This window comes from Prionailurus viverrinus, chromosome A1, assembly GCF_022837055.1.
Source record: "Prionailurus viverrinus isolate Anna chromosome A1, UM_Priviv_1.0, whole genome shotgun sequence".
In the NCBI taxonomy this organism is placed as follows: Eukaryota; Metazoa; Chordata; class Mammalia; order Carnivora; family Felidae; genus Prionailurus; species Prionailurus viverrinus.
Genome location: NC_062561.1, coordinates 215,522,208 through 215,540,339, shown reverse-complemented (window position 1 = coordinate 215,540,339; position 18,132 = coordinate 215,522,208). Strand labels below are relative to the sequence as shown.

Genomic DNA, 18,132 nt, shown 5'->3' with positions numbered 1-18,132 from the left:
AAATTAACCTGCAACCCACCTAATTCTAAAAGTTGCTTCTAATTTGCAAAACCCTTACAAAAACTCTTGCAGGGGTACATTTTATTTTAAAAAGACAATGATTCAAAACTTTTGCAAGACATAGTCAAGACTTTGCAAGACTCTTCCCTTTTACCTCCCTTCAAAAAACTAATTATAAAAAAATAATTTTATATTTGTATGCTTACTAAGAATCTCACAGGTACTCATAACAACTACTGCACCACTCCCACCATTAAGTGCCTACCACAGACCAAATACCATTGGGGGGAAAGTTCAATGGAGTATTTCAGAAGTCCACACAAGCACCTATTTCCCTGGGTCCACCAACAGAGAGAAATTTGAGTCAGCCTCTCTTAGCCTTGTTTCCCTCCTTTTTAATGAGGATGTCTGGCTCAAATCACAGGAAGTGGACAAGACCAGAATTCAAACGCTTTTCCCATCTTCAAAGTCTGGTTCTCTTATACTACCAAAGCAGAATAAAACTTCAATGAGATAAAATCTATGTTGACATTGAATCCACTTATTCTTAAAATTATGAATTAAGAATTAAAACATAAATAATCCTGGAATACAGGGATAATACTACCCATTAGTAAAAAAATATGGAATTTGGGATATAAAACCTTAGAAGTTCACCCTACTAAACTAACAGACATATGGAAGATAATCTTTTACAACCTTAAGATGAAGAAACTTGAGTAAGACCCACGTTGTACTATATGCAGTCTAATTAATGATAAAAAACTGACCTAGCAAGTTTTAAAATTTGGAAAATTTCTAAAAGATACATTTATTCCCAATCGTAGGAATCCATGAAGAAACTGGCCTTTTTAGGGGGAAAATGCTTAGACACTGAAAGATGGAAAAGAAAATCAATCTATATACCAATGTGAGGAAAAAGTATGATATTTTTAAGTGTTTTTCCACCTTATTCTAGAAGAGTGGTGTAATGCAATAATCTTGAAATAAATCTGAAGCACATCATCATTTATCACAGAACAGGATTTGATACCAACCTCCCTTTGTGCCAGCTTCTGTTTGTCAGTTTGTTTAACTTTGGGACTATTTGCTAGGAGGTGGCGAAGTTTCACATAACTCTTCCACAGTTTCTGGTACCTAAGGAAAAGGACAGACAGACATCTCAGACAAGGAGAACGAGAATCTGAAGTGCAATAAAACCAGTTGTTTTAATAGGCCTGCTGAATCATAAATTACATTCTTTTGGAGATCCTTAATGGTAACAAACCTTCATTCTAAGGAAGGATATGATTTGGGGGCAGTGGGGCAGGATGACCAAGAGTCATCTGGAACCTAGTAATTAAGTTCATTATTATAAGTCTGTGTTGAAAATGAGGTGTCACTATATGCCTGAATCTCTCTGGAAAGAATTCCAAAGAAACATAAAAACCAACAGAAATATGTATCATTTCTCATCATTACCTATTTTATTTAAATATGTACTTTCTGAGGTTGTTGAAAGAAAGATCCCTTACTTAACAAGGATGCTGTCGGTCTCTGAACTGCCTACATTGAAAATAAAAGCTGGAGAATATTAGAAAAGAGAACCCCATCCATGCCAATACCCAAGCTACACAGCTGTCTCCATTTCTCCACTGGAGAAGGAAAAAGACGAATGGTGTGCACCAATTTGTATTTACCATGACAAAAATAAGCTTATTTGTTGCAGCCAAATATGGGATAAGCTGGCTCAGTGTAAAGGATCCTGTTAAAGCGTCCTGGGAATGAAGAGAAATGCGGTCCTTTAGCAGCACACAGTCCTGCCATCGGAGAGTCCACGACAGCCTATCACATTCTACTAACATTTTTGACAAGAAGGGACTTTCAAAGAATTTTGTCATATTCAAACTGCTCCTTTCTTGGCCTTAGCTGGGTCTCTCCTTTTTGGTAACAATTTTTTAGAGAATGGAGGAAAGAAAGAAGTACTTACACAGTGCCTGGTTCACTGCTTCATACTTTTATCCAAAGGGGGGAAAAAAAGAACAAAACCCTTTAGCCTCTTCTAATGTATCAGCCAGAATTGTATTTATGAATTGAAAATCTCCCATGCCCTTTTCTCCCATTATGAATCCTTAAAAAAAAAAATTAAGTCAGGAAACCATTTTTTCGTTTGTTTAACGAGGTAGGAAATCCAAACACTTCTGAAGAATATAATGGTACTATTTCTATTCCCACACATCCTCAGCTTCTCCCAGAAAAACACTAACAAGCGAGTTGGAAAAACTCAAACGTGGAAAGTAACATCAATTCTAAGAGTCAGAAGTCATGCCTTCTCCTTAGAACACAACCTTTGACTTTGCATAGGATCCTGAGCTTATTAAGATGCCTCCCAAAACAGAACTCTGCATAAATCCGGCAGTGCTAGGAACCAACATGGTGTTACTTTCCTCTAGAGTACACTGGAAAAGTAAATAATAATAATAACAATAAATATTATAATGATGAATAAAGGAAAAGTTCCTTAAGGTTAAAAACATACAGGACTCATGTTGACCAAAACTGCCAAGGATAATCCTATTGAATAATAATTACCTACAGTCAAATCAATAGAGAAAATAATTCTTCAGGAGCTACCAAAACGTGTTTCATTTGGTAACCTAAATTTGGAAACATGGCTCATTTCAGGTCTTAATTTTTTTTACAAAGAAAACATCCACTAAAGGGTATTCCTCTGCTAATTCAGCTGTTAGTAGAAGGTGAAATTGGCTATGACAAACACTGAGAAATATCTTACTGTGGATCTCCTGCATAACTCAACTGTGCAGGGCGTATCCCAAAATGGACGATAATCGGAAAAGTAATCACATCAGGGTTGAACTGTTCACGATCCAGTTGATCAATGCGGACAGAGCTAGGTTTCTAGAGAGAAAAATCAAAGCCGTTTATTCCCATAAGAAGACTTTCAGTATTGACTTTAACCTAAGTAAGGAAGAAATTAATCGGGTTTTTTTCTGGGAAAGCCTCAATCCCCAAGGGAAAATGTCATTTAAAATACTTTAATCATAGCAGCTATTCTATATAAAAACTATAATGTCATCCCTGTAAATGAGTCTATGCCATTTGGTATAATGAACAATGAGTCTGTCCTTTTTCACAGTCCACATAGAAACCTTTAAAAATTAAACTTTTAAAAGGACATCTAGTCAGATATAACTTTTCCTTAACCTCTCTAAAGACACAGGGGAAATATTCCACATTACAGGGAAGAAATGCACTGGCTTATTCTGTTTCATTTCACATATCAAATGAATGGCTTACTTCTACTCAGGGTACACAGATGCCTCTCTCCATATTTTTTTTCCATTAGTTCTCTATGTACCTTGTTTTTTCCTTTCTTTTGTTTAAATTGCAGTATAATTCATATATATCATTATATTGGTTTCAGGTATAGGACATAATAATTCAGTATTTGTATACACCATGAAATGATCACCACAACTCTAGTTAGCAACTGTCACCATACAAAGCTACAAATTTTTTTCTTATGATAAGAACCTTCAAGATCTTTTCTTGGCAACTTTCAAATATGCAACACAGTATTACTGACTTATAGTCACTATGCTTTACATTACATCGCCATGACTTATATATTTTATAATTGAAAGTGTTTACCTCTTGATCCCCTTCACTCATTTTGCCCACTCCCCTTCCTCTCTGGCAACCACCAATCTGTTCTCTGTATCTAAGTTTGGCTTTGCTTTGTCCATTCATTTTGTTTTTTGATTCCACATGTAAGTGAAATCATACAGTGTTTGTCTTTTTCTGGGACTTATTTCACTTAGGGTAATACCATCAAGGCCCATCCATGTTGTTGCAAATGGCAAGATTTTATTCTTTTTTATGGCTGAGCACTATTCCATTGTGTGTGTGTGTGTGTATTCATCTACTGATGAACACTTCGATTTTTTCCGTATCTTGACTACTGTAAATAATACTGCTAGAACATAAACGTTCATATCTTTTTGAATTCGTGTCTCTGTTTCCTTCAAATAAATACCCAGAAGTGGAACTCATGGGTCATGTGGTATATTTTCAATTTTTTGAGGAACCTCCATACTGTTCTCCACAGTGACTGCACCAATGTACACTCCCAATAGTATACAAGGGTTACTTTTTCTCCACACCCTCCCCAACACTTGTTATTTCTTTTCATTTTGGTAATAGCCATTCTGAAAGGTACAAGGTGACAATTCATGATTTTGATTTGCATTTTCCTAATGATTAGTGATGTTGAGCATCTTTTCATATGCCTGTTGGCCATTTGTATCTTCTCTAGAAAAATGTCTATTCAGATCTTCTGTCCATTTTTAATCAAATTATTTGGGTTTTTTGGTTATTGAACTGTGTGAGTTCTTTATATATTTTGGATATTAACCCTTTATTGGATATCTGATTGGCAAATATCTTCTCCCATTCAGTAGGTGGCCTTTTCATTTTGTTGATGATCTCCTTCACTGAACACAAGTTTTTCAGTTTGATGTAGTTCCATTTGTTTACTTTTGCCTTTGTTGCCTTTGCGTTTTTGGAGTCCGCTACGAAAACATCATTGCCCAGACCAATGCCAAAGAGATTCCACCTATGTTTTCCCCTGTAAGTTTCATGGTTTTAGATCTTACATTCAAGTCTTCAGTCCATTTTGAGTTAATTTTTGCATATGGCATAGGTAGTGGTCCAATTTCATTCTTTCACATGTGGCTGTCCAGTTTTCCCAACACCATTTATTGAAGAGACTTCCTTTCCCCATTGTATATTCTTGCCTCCTTTGTCATAAATTAATTTACCATATATGCAGGAGTTTATTCCCAGGCTCTCTATTCTGTTCCACTGATCAACGTGTCTATTTTTCTTTTTGCTAATGCCATACTGTTTGATTACTATAGCCCTGTTGTATAGTTTGAAATCAGGGAACATGATGCCTCCAGCTCTGTTCTTTCTTAAGACTGTTTTGGCTAGTCAAAATCTTTTGTGGTTCCACACAAATTTTAGGATTGTTTATCCTATTTCTGTGAAAAATGCCATTAGAATTTTGATAGGGGTTGCACTGAATCCACAGATTTCTGTGAGCAATATGGACATTTTAATAATATTAATTCCAATCCATGAGCACAGAACACCTTTTCATTTGTGTCTTCAATTTCTTTCATCAACATCTTACAGTTTTCAGAGGACAGGCCTTTCACTTCCTAGTTTAAATTTCCTCCTAGGTGTCTTATTCTTTTGATGTAATTATGGATGGGACTATTTTCTTAATTTAAGTTCTCTTTCTGATAGTTTGCTGTTAATATATAAGAATCCAACAAATTTTTATGTGTTGATTTTTTTTTACCCTACAACTACACTGAATTCACTTATTAGTTCTAACAGTTTTTTGGTGGAACCTTTAGAGGTTTTCTATATATAAAGTCATATCATCTACAAATAGTGACAGTTTTACTTCTTCCATACAATTTGGATGCCTTTTATTTCTTTTTCCTGCCTAACTGCTCTGGTAGGACTTCCAATACATGTTGAATAAAAGTGAGCATCCTTGTCTTACTCCTGATCTTATGTATTCCTTTAATTCTACACCTTTAAAATAGAAGGTATGGTGGTACAAAAACCAAATGGTTAAGCTTCTCATTATGTCCATGGAGAACATTTTTTAATTTTAATAGAAGCCTCATTTTTTTAATTCTAATACAGGAAGAGTGAACAGGTGGTTCCTTCTTCAGTTAACAACATACTGTTTGTGAAATACCTTTCTTTCATCCTAAAAGGTGAAGTTTGTGAAAAGATGGTAAAAGCTATTATATAACCTCCTTGCTTATATCCAGCTCTCACAGCAGTCCCTAATTAGAAACTAAACTCTTTGGCTCAGCTGCTTTAGAGCCAAATGCCACAGAGTTGATCCACATGGAGGCCAATAAGATTCATTCTGCCATACAGCAATGCCCACAGTCAGAGTCTGGTTGGTGGCCTGGTTTAACCAGGACAGAGGGGTTTCAATGGTAAAACTGGGAAAACCCCCAGCAACTGAAACAAGCTGGTTACCCCACCCATAATTGTAGCCCCACTCAGCCATCTGACAAATCCAAGTAAGTGACAAAATAAATACATCTGTGTAAATTCATACACACTGATTAGAAAACAATGTATACTTAAGTTTTAAAAGAATATTTAAATGTCACTTAACAGTCAAAAGTTCACTAGTATTTGGAAAAGTTGAACTCTGCTCTCAAAATTAATAAACTTCTTGGAGAAGATTTTCTAGAAACAGGTAACCTAATATGAAATTATTTAAACGCCCATCATCAGTAGCAACATGTTATTTATGTCTAAGAAATGTTACCAAGATTTTGTATATCTAAGCAGAAGGATACAGTTTTAAAAGAGGAATTGCACAACTGAAAATGCTAGTGAATTATTCATGTTTTCATGATTTTAAACACCATGCTATGGCATCAACCAAAGAAATTGTGATTTAAAATATCTATAGCATCTCTAAATTTACAGAGGGGCAAGATGAAATAAGTTCTAGACTTTGGCCACACCCTACAATATCCATCATACCAGCTTTGAGGAAGAATAAAAAAAAGTTCTTGCTAATGACCAAAGTATTCCCTGGCAGAGGCAAAGTGCCTCAGGAGGGAGATTAATTCTTTTAAGTTCTGCAGCAATAAAGTACTTAATGTGACCATAATGGCTTGAAAAATTTAATAAAGTCTCCAATATTCTTACCACTGGGTAATCTTTCAAAGCAAGTACTGCAGAGGATAAAATGTGATGCCATGTCTACTCTGCTCTATTCGCAAAAGATATAATGAAATGATGTTTCCATGATACTGAATTTCAGAATATTTTCCTCCTTTAAACATATTTTTATTAATTTTAACATGTCACCAAGTCTGGCACCCAAACTTATCTTTCTTAATTTATTTCTGATTACTTCCCAACATAAACCTTTCATCCTGATTAATCTGGTTTCATTATCTTTAAAACTGGCCATTTATCCTTCCAAGTATATGAATTTATTCATGCCAATAAATTCTACAATTTCTTGATTCCTTAAAGACCTCCCTGTAGCCTTTATGAAGTATCCCTGGCAGCCTGGTCCAGGGATCCCGCCTGAAACTACAGGCCTTCTTGATTGGCTTTTCGACTGACTAGTCCACTGATTCAACAATTCATCGCAGACTACTTTCATATGGCTATGCCACGAGTTTGTGCCCGGACAAACAACATATATAATCTATGTACTTCACTAACACCTAGCTTAAACAGTAGTCCCTCAACAAAGGAGCTAAATGATAATCACGGCAATGGAGTAAATATCCTCAATGCCTTTGGCTCAAAAACAAGCAATGGATGAATCAGAAAAGCACTGCGGGATTTTTTTTTAAACTAGAGATCCTTGGGCCCCATACTTGAAATATATGTGGGTGGGGACAGTCAGGGCATTCTTACATTTTCAAAAGCTTTCCAACTGATTCTAGGATTTTAGGAAATGTTAACCATTCTGTGGAAGGAAGCCCCAGGGTGAAAGTGTTCCCAAAGTGTCCACTACAGATCATGAGACTCTTCAGGCAGACCCACCAAGATGAAAAGGTGTGTCTCCCACCACCATCACCCCCACCCATCCTCTGACCCCACTTTAAAACTGGCAGAAGAAATGTAAATTCATGCAACTATTTAAGAAGAAAAACCAAATTCACAGTTATATTGTCATAATGCTATGACTTAATAGATTTTGGAGTTACTTTAACAATTATTTATGTGGCCTAACAATGTAATTGTAAAAACTGTATGATTGTTTTAAGTTTTAAACAAGTTTTATGTTTAAACATATTTTTATTAAACACTTTCACTGTCTAAATTTGTTTGAAACAATCAGTATTAGCTGGAATGTTTGATTTGTAAATAGTAACATTTTGTCTGTACAGATGTTACTGTCATGCTAGAAAAAGTTGATCCAGAGTTTTTATTTTTATGAATCAAGGCTATTAAACAATTTGGCAGCCTTTTAAAAACAACAGCTTTGTTTAAATAGATTACTCTGTTTCTTTACGTAAAAATATTTTAATTCTCCATTTCTGGAAAACTTTATCCTGATAAGAAGCCAATATATAATTATTTTATGATTACAGTAACATACTTTAGAGAAAAAACTTTTAATTCATATAAATATACAAAACAGCATTTTCTTTATAAGAGAATCTATTTAACTTTTGACTTTCTGCTCTTAATATTTTCATTTTTACTTCAAGAATTAACATTAGAGGCTAATTTTTAGAAAAAAAATTAAGAAACAAAGAAATGGGAAATACTGGTAATAAGTATGGCAAAGGATCAATGAAAAAGGACAAGTATCACAAAAGAAAATTAGACAAGAGATAGTAATAGGTCATTATCAAAAGAAAACATGAAAGGCCAAGAAATATTTAAAATACCAATTTTTGCTAGAAACCAAAATAAATACTGAACTACATAATTTTTCCCCTGGGTAAATTGATAGTATTTTTGTTAAACTAGTACACTATAACCAATATGAAGACATGGACATGCTCATATACTCCCGGTCAAAGTGCAAATTTTAGAACCTTTCTAGAAGGCAATTTACAACATGTATCAAAAGCCTTAAAAATGTGTGTATCTTCAGGGGCTCCTGGGTAGCTCAGTCAGTTGAGCATCCAACTCTTGGTTTCAGCTCAGGCCATGATCTCACAGTTTCATGAGTTTGAGTCCCCTGTCGGGCTCTGCACTAACAGTGCGGAGCGTGCTTGAGATTCTCCCTTTCTCTGCCCCTCCCCTGCTCATACTCTGTCTCTCTCAAAATAAATAAATAAAAACTTTTTAAAATGTGTATATCTTCAGCCTACTAATATCATTTATGGGACTTCTTCCTAAAACATTAAACAGACACATAATCAATGATACATACATAGTTATGTATATATGTGTTTATACATGCATATACAAATTCACTACAGCACTATTTGTGACAGCAAAACTCTGGAAGCAACCTAGGTGTCCAATAATAGGGGGTAAATTAAATAACTTAGGAGCCTTTTCAAATTATACTCATAAAGAAATTAAGACTATGAAAAATTAATTTTATGGTTGTTTCTGGAAGAGGAAGAAAAGAAAAACATCTGAATATTAATATTTAATTGTATGATGCCAATTTTGTTTTAAAACAATATGAAAGTCTCTAAAGAGGTTAGAAAAGTAAATAGTAATATCTCTGGAAAATGGAACCATGGATAACTTTTATTGTCTTCTCTGGGATGTTTTCTCTGTTATCTTAATTTTCTATAGTGAAGTATGTTACTTTTATACTCAGAAAAAAATCAGATATGAACATATCTAAAAACTTTTAAATTCTCCATAATGGACAAAATTTACTAATCAGAGAAATTTACTACTCAATATGACTCCCTTGTCAATTTTTTTTTTTTTTACTAAATATTTAAAAGGAAAAATTACTTGGGGCACCTGGGTGGCTCAGTCATTAAGCACCTGACTCTCGATTTCAGCTCAGGTCATGATCTCATGGTTTGTGGAATCAAGCCCCACAATGGGCTCTGTGCTGACAATGTGGAGCCTGATTAGGGTTCTGTTTCCCTTTCTCTCTGCCCCCCTCAAATAAATAAATAAACATTAAAAAAATAAAATGAAATTTTAAAAAGGGAAAATTATTCAAAGGTTATGAATACTTAAAACTTTTAAAATGTTTTGTTAGGGGCACCTGGGTGGTGCAGTCGGTTAAGCGTCCGACTTCAGCTCAGGTCACGATCTCGGGATCTCGAGGTCCGTGAGTTCGAGCCCCGCGTCAGGCTCTGGGCTGATGGCTCAGAGCCTGGAGCATGCTTCCGGTTCTGTGTCTCCTTCTCTCTCTGCCCCTCCCCCCTTCATGTTCTGTCTCTCTCTGTCTCAAAAATAAATAAACGTTAAAAAAAAAATTTAAAAAAAAAAAAAATGTTTTGTTACTGTTTTTGTCAACATTCAAACCCGGAAAGAGTCTCAGAACATGTAATTCAGTCTCAGAACGTGAAAGCACCAGAACATACCGTTCCAGGGTTGGTGACGATCATGCCCTTACATTCTTCTGCATATTTCTGCCATTCAAGTTCTTCCCACTGAAGCATATTGGCGATCTCCTCTTCGGGAACCAGGGCTTTGCTACACCGTAATAAGTAAAGGAGAATCTGGTGCATGGACAGCACCTCCTTTCCTCCATCTAGAGTAGGAGTGGAAAGAGAGGGAAAAATAAGGCTACTTAACAGCCAATCATCAGCCGAATAAGGAAAAACAAAACAATAAGGGGAAAAAAGGACATTTATAAAAAAGTAATTTAGAATTTACATTGTTTAACCAGGTGCCAAATAATACAAAAGCCATTTGTTTCACTGATGAACAGTGCTCATAAACCATCTCATTTACTAAAATGGCAACAACAACATTATAAATGATAAAAGGCTCCATTTGTGAGGCATGAATATAAAAAAAGTGTCTACCTAAATAAATTTAAAACCACCTAGCATAAAGAGCCACAGTTTATAATATACAGAACTATGTTATGTCTTAAATATTTTATCATTCCTTCTAAGGTAACAGATGAAAGCTCTTTAGAAGTGATGTTACTGTCTTAAGGAAATTCTAAGCTTTTATGAGGTATTTATGGATGTTTCCAATAAGCTATTGTTGCATTATGGTCTAATTTTTTGGTGCTAATGTGCTGCACCTGCGTGATGAATAGCACTAAAAAGCCTGTACTAATATCATGAAGATCATTATGGAGTTAGTACACTGAAAAAATACCGAGTACTCTGAGGCTTACAGAAGCATATATTACCAAGTACAGAGCACAAAAACAACAAAGGACATAATTAAAGTACCTTGGAAAGAGCCAATTAATCTGGTACTTGATGAACCAAAGACATTAATATAATGTGGCCATTAATTTTGTGTTCACATGCTTCTGCCGTCTCTTTGGGCTTAACTTCTTGACCAATGTATCCAACCACCTTGTACCCCTTTTCTTTGCCTAATCTCGACCCAAGGAAGGACAAGGTCTGAAGGTATGGAGAACAATGACCACCCTCCCCAGGTCAGGAGATATGCTAGGAACTGCAACATAGGGCCAAACACTTCATGGAGAAACAAGGGGACCAAGATGATGGAGATGGGTGGGCACAGATGAGAGTGTCCTATTTGTGCTAGAGGGATTAGTGGTACCCAAGGAATTTGGGTTACTAGAAAGAGGATAAAAGATCTTTATATTAAGCTGCTGTGAGATAAGAGCCTGGACAGGATTACACATCTGAGAAAGAAGAAAGTAAAGATCAAAATTCCTTTTTGATCTGTATTTTTTTTTAAATCTCAGATGCTGTTATAGAACTGGACAGCATTGCTGCTCTAGAGCTACTATATATGTAGGCATGCATTCATTCACTAAATACTTGCTTATATGCAATAAGTATTTACTGAGCACCTAATATGCAGCAGGCACTCTTCTAGACCCTGGAGACACAATAGTGACCTAAACAGCTAAAACCCCTTATATTCCAGAGAAGGGAAAGAGACCATAAAAAACAACTACATGACAGAGCAGGTCAAGATGAACATTCTTCCGTGAAGCAGAATCAAAATGGGCAAGGCACTACGGCTGTATTTAAAATGGTGGTCAGGAAAGGAGTCTTCAAACAGGTGTCATGTGAGCAAAGACTAGAAAGAAGCAGAGGAACCCACCATGCAGCAATCTGGGAGAAGAGTGTCTCAGATAGAAAAAAACAGCAGAAGTCCTATGGAAAGCGGGACCGATGTGTTCTAGGAACTGCAAAGAGGCCACCGTGGATGGAGTGAAGTAAGGAACAGAGTACGAAAGAGGTGGCAGGGAAGTCAGATCTTGCACAGCTTTTACAGAGCACAGTAAGAGCTCTGCATTCTATTCTCACAAGGGAGCAGGGTTTTTACCATTATGTGCCAGGCACTATGAGTGGTGCCCTGTCACAGCCATGGAAAAAAACAAACAAAAACACAAGCTCCAGGTCCTCAAGACATATGTAAGCTAATAATGATTAATCACAACAGTTCCTAGAGGAATCTTCATAGATAGCATTCTGAAAACAGAGTTCCCTTAATCAAAGATACAGAGTCTCCAAAAAAGAAAAAAGAAAGAAAGAAAAAAGAGAAAGTCCAAGAAGTGACTAAAATACAATCAACCCACATGAGGACATGCTCCACCTACTGATTCAGAATACTGCTCACAGCTGCGAAATCTTTTTATGCCTCATGACAAAACATCTGCTTTAAATCCAAGAGTCACCTTTGATTAACAAACTTCCACTGTTAAGGGCATATTTCTCAGAGTCTGTCCCAAAAAAACATTTCAATCTCCCTGCAGATGTCTTCCTCAATCCATGATGTTCCCCTCTTTGCTAAGGAGCCCGGCAAAGCCACAATGCCTCTCTGTCTGAGCCCCCAGTGGTCTCTACTTCCAGGGGGTCTGAGGCAAACAGATGGACAAGAGAACGTTAAAACCAGAATACGCTGATGTATGCTACATGTGTATACATACAGAACAGCAGAGAGAAAGGAACCCTAGAGAGCCCCGAGAAGAACTACCACACTGACTAGATTCACTAGGAACCAAGAAAAGAATAAAATAATATTTTGCTCATAATCTCTACATTTGGTAGTACCCCTAAAGAGAACTCTGAGCCTACAAGGATCCAACAGAAGCCCAGGATGCCATAGGAAGGTGGAGAGTGTTGTTCTGTTATAAGGATTAGAAAAAAACACTCAGATTTTATTTGGGGAGACTGGTGTACGGTGGAAGGAGCAAATACATGCAACGCCAGGTATACAAAAGAGCACTAGAACCTCCCTACTAGCAGTTACGGAGGGCTGACTTCCTAGCCCCACAAGGAGAAGTGAAACAGAATTTGCAGCTACGAGGATGGAACTAGAGGGTATTATCCTAAGCAAAATTAGTCAGAGAAAGACAAATATCATATGACCTCACTCATATAAGGACTTTAAGACACAGAACAGATAACACAAGGGAAGAGAAGCAAAAATAATATAAAAACAGGGAGAGGGACAAAACATAAGAGACTCTTAAATATGGAGAACAGAGGGTTACTGGAGGGGTTGTGGGAGGGGGGATGGGCTAAATGGGTAAGGGGCATCAAGGCATCTACCCCTGAAATCACTGTTGCACTATATGCTAACTTGGATGTAAATTTAAAAATAAATAAATAAATAAACAAACAAAACAAAACAGAAATGAAATAGACTAAGTGCTATGAATTTAAAGCAAAAAGTCTAAAAAACCAAAAAGTATTGGAAGAGGGGAATACCTGAGCCTACAAACCAAGGGCAAAGCCCAATTTAGGAGAAGAATACCAGCAAGATAAAGAAAAAAGGCCACCAAATGCTCCTAAGAATGCTTTTACCTAGTTCACATACAAAGCTGCTAATGAGAAAAGAGAGCTTTATAGCAGCATCAAAACTAGAGCCATGTAAAAACATACACATCGGTGCAAAGTCGGTGATGCTGAAGGAGAAATTGTAAATCCATGCTGAAACCTGCTAAATATTTTAAATGGCAACTAACACCTAAAAAGATAGGCATTTACCACTGTGACAAAGCAGAAACTCAGGACAGATAACCGGAGATGAAAGGTTTACCCAGGAGAGGATCAAGGCACTGCTCCAGGTCGAGTACTGGGGCGCAATCCTTGTGGAATGTAAGGAAAGGAAGATGAGACCAGAGTCCCGCCAGAGCCTGCGGGGCAAGGGCTGCGTCCCTCACACCCAGCCCGGTAAAAAAGTCACTCCATAAATACTTGTGGAATGATTTTCTGAAGCAGATAAATAACATGGCCACTTGCTCACAGACTGCCATGAATTTACTAATGTTAATGAATTGGCTCTTTTGGTTGGTCTGTTTTGCTACATGTTTATGTTGGGGATTTATGGAACTATGTCACTGAGGGCTAGGAAGTAATTTTTATCTCATTGGCTGAGATAAATAGGACATGATATAAATGAGAAATGAGAGCGGGTAAGCTAAGGTTAGCAGGAATTCTGCCAGCACTGGGACTGGAGCTGTGACAACGGCTCATTATTCGGAAAGAACTGGAGTTTGTGTTTCGGGGAATGAATCTGGACAGTCATTAACGAACTGACAGACTTTATAAACTGTTTCTCAGAGACCCAATTCTCTCAGCTTATATTGCTTGATTATTTATATGGGGGGGGGGGGACAATTTGTTAGGGAATCTGTGTTAAGAATATGGCTGGTTAAACAAGTATTTTTCAATGGTGTAATAGTTATTTTAAGAACTATAAAAATACCTTCCTCTTTCCTACATGGAGAATAACTGTATAACTGCATTATTATGTTTCCTGTATATTCCTGCTAACATGTCTTCACATAATCTCAACTTTTGAAAATGTGTATTAACAGGTATTTTCTAAACTCCCCCCTCAAAAAATCACTCTCCAAATAGAAAGTTATATTAAGATGCTATATCAACTGATGTTTTTATCCCATTACACTTGGCCCCCTGGGAATTTTGAGATAGTCTCCCCCTCTGGCTCTCTCTCAGCCATACCTTGAAAACTGCTTCTCCAGAATGGGGCAATTTCCAGAAATCAATTTGCAAGGTAATAAACAGATTTGCAAAACGGATTCAGGAATTCCGAGGGTTTACTACAGTGATGATGTAAGCAATGACCAGGTTTCCCAGAAGTAGAGCTTCCTGTCTTGAGTTATACCCTGCCATGGCCCCAGGTAGAGCAAGAATAAAACCTTTAATTCAAGAAGAGCTCTTATCAATAGTCTGGCTACCAAAGGTAGAGGTAGGGATTGGAAAGAAACAAAAACTTGAGAAAATCCTTAAAATCTCAATAAACTAGTTGCTCTGTGATTTGACTCCTGGTAAACTGGCCTGCATTAAATAATCCTTGGCTTAAACTATAGCTTAATTTTGGATAAATCTGTATGGAGCAAATGAAACCGCTGTCTTCAAAACTGTGTAAACTAGGGAACTAAAGAAAAATTATGATGACTGATACACTGTCAATTAGATATAATAAATTGATATAAATGAAAAGTAAATGAGAATGAGAGGATCATTAAATACCTGAAATATATGAAAGCTGCTCTTTCTCATAAGAGTTCAAGTAAGATGCAGATAATCACCATGAGATTACATTTTGCCTGTCAGATAGACAAACTATAAAAGACATAATATCCAATGTGGACAGATACATAGAAAAAGGATACTGTTAAAAATGTTGGTTAGAACTACCTATTATGTCCTTTCTAGAAAACATGTGGGCAACATCTTTCTAGATTTAAAATGTGCATACTGTCTTAACAAATAATTTCACTTCTAGAACTCTAGCTCATAGAAGATGTACAAGACTATTGTCGAAGTATTTATATGTACTGGAGAAAAGAACAGATCTCTAAAATATTCGTCACTAGAGGAACTGTCCAAAAAATTAATGTCCATTCATACTACAGAATGCTATGAAGGTGTTAAAGAATAAGGCAATGTATTTTTATAGCGGATGTCTAAAATAGTCAAGTAAAAAAAGGCAAGCTGTATAACATATTTAGTGTTATCCCACTTGAAGAAGAAAAGCATAATTTTCCCTATATGGATTAAAACGAATACAAACCAAACCATTTATAGCACCTACTCATTTTCACCCTTCTAGAAGGGGATGTTTACTTTTTTGCTTTACACACTTTTGTATTATTTGTGTACACACACACACACACACATACACACACACACACACAGTTGAGCCTATAAAGGGTAAAGGTAACACTTCAATTCTGTGAAAAAAGAATGATCTTTCCAATAAATGGTGCAGGGTCAACTGGATGTCCATATTTAAAAAAAGGAATCTTGATTCTTATACCAATTAGAGAAACAAATTTTGAGACATATTAAAGATCTAATTTCTAGAAAATACAGGAGAGTATCTTGATGACCTTAAGATAGGCAAAGATTTCATAAACAAGATACAAAAAGCTCTAAGCATAAAAGGAAAATTGGGTATAGACTATGTTAAAATTAAGAATTTATGTTCATCAAAAATCACCATTAAGATAATGAAAAAGCAATCAACAGAGGAGGTACTAGCAATCTATACATCTCACAGAAGTCTCATCTATAATCCATATATTATATACCTACAAATAAATGAGAAAAAGGCAGACATCACTGAGTAGAAAAATAAGCTAAAGACTTAAACAGACACTTCAAAAGACAATATCCAAATAGTTAATATATGAAATGATGCTCCATTTCATAAGTAATTAGGGAAATGAAAATTAAAACAATAATGTGATACCTCTGAACACTCAACAAAATGGCCAACTTGAAAAAGAAAGAAAAATGCCAGGTGTTGGTGAGAATGCAGAATAACTTGAAAGGTCATATAATACTACGGGTGGGGATGGAAAATGAAACAACCATTTTGGGAAACTGTTAGAAATTATCTACAAAGCTTAATATAAACACAACCAAAATTTCTACTCCACTCCTAGGTATATATCCACAATGAGAAAGCACAAATACACACTCACCAAAAGGCATGTACAAGTATAACGATGAACATATGTATGATATCTGAAAGAGCCAAAAACTGACAAAACCCAAGTGCCCATTAATCACAGATAGGTTGAATACATCTTAGTCATACCATATAATACTATGCAGTAATGAGAATGAACCAACTACAGTTAAGTATACCAGGTGTCTCAAAAACTCTTAATGCAAAATAAGACAAAAATAAAAAGGAACACACAATTATAGCTTTTATCATTAAAAAACAAGCAAAGCTAACATGGTGATTTTAAGTCAGAACAGAGGCTACCCTTGAGGAGCAGGGATGTGACTGCAAAGGGGATCTTGGATGTTGATAATCTCGATTTGGGTGCTGAGTACACAGTCATATTCACTGTGCAAATTCACTGAAGTCTTATATTTATGATATGGGCATTTTTCAGTGTTTGTGTTACAGTTCAACGGTTTACTTTTTAAAAATGAGAGACAATACACGGGGCACCTGGGTGGCTCAGTTAGTTAAGCATCCGACTTTGGCTCAGGTCATGATCTCACAGTTTATAGGTTTGAGCCCTGTGTCAGGCTCTGTGGTAACAGCTCAGAGCCTGGAGCCTGCTTCAGATTCTGTGTCCCCCGCCCCCCCTCCCCCGCCTCTGCTCCTCCCCTGCTCACACTCTGTCACTCTCTCTCTCAAAAATAAACATTAAAAATTTTATTTTTAAAAATGAGAGACAATACCAGAGAACATTTGAAAGTACATTCACTCTTATTAGTAACAAAATACAAGAATAATTAACTAAGGCACTACTGTGATCAATTAAAGTCAGTAAACAAATATTTATTGAGTCCCTGCTATGTGCCAAGTAGTATGTTAGCACTGATACAAGACAGACACTGTTTACTCCTTAGCCTCATGAAGTTACAGGAAGGAAGGAAGAAGTGAAGAAAAAAGGAGGGAGGGTCCAAAATGTGAAGATGACTAATAATGCATTTTTCATGGCAGCATAAACTGATGCTATTCTTTAGAGAAGAAATTTGGTACTATATACCCCATTCTTTAAAAGTATCCATCTACTCAATGAATTAGTGAAAACTGGGATGCAAATCATACATTAGTATGATGACAACTATGTAGAAACAGCCTCTGCACAAACAACAATAAAAATATATATTAAAATGTTTTTTATTCACCATTTTCTAAAAGATTTTAATGAAATCGTATTGTGGAAAACAAATCAATCATAATTTGCCACCCAATACCAAAATGCATTTTATATGTTAAATATTTTTCTGTATATTTCAGGGCTTTTTAATATATATATTTCCAAAAGGAAGTCCAACGAAAAGTAAATCCTGCTTAAAAATAAATCAATAGACCTTTTTCTTTATGACAAACTAAATGTTATCCCTACATAGTTATAGGAAACATTTTGTAAGAGTTCAAATCCCACAAAGTAAGTATCTGACATAAGATTTTTCTTTAAGATGATTTTAAAACTGTCCACTTTCTCTTAGAATTTGT

At 36.0% G+C, this 18,132-nt stretch overlaps 1 protein-coding gene across 6 annotated transcripts in view; it reads right to left on the bottom strand.

Moving 5' to 3' along the window:
* Positions 1-18,132, bottom strand: part of DROSHA (drosha ribonuclease III) — a 126,252-nt gene that overhangs the window by 62,852 nt on the left and 45,268 nt on the right. For 5 of the 6 annotated variants that reach the window (XM_047853699.1, XM_047853741.1, XM_047853734.1 and 2 more), the window contains 3 exons: positions 10,086-10,255; positions 2,774-2,898; positions 1,038-1,137 (listed from right to left, as the gene is read on the bottom strand). In XM_047853699.1, coding sequence (XP_047709655.1) covers positions 1,038-1,137; positions 2,774-2,898; positions 10,086-10,255 — 395 coding nt within the window. The remainder of the gene's footprint in view (positions 1-1,037; positions 1,138-2,773; positions 2,899-10,085; positions 10,256-18,132) is intronic. The other variant, XM_047853728.1, reaches the window with a different exon arrangement.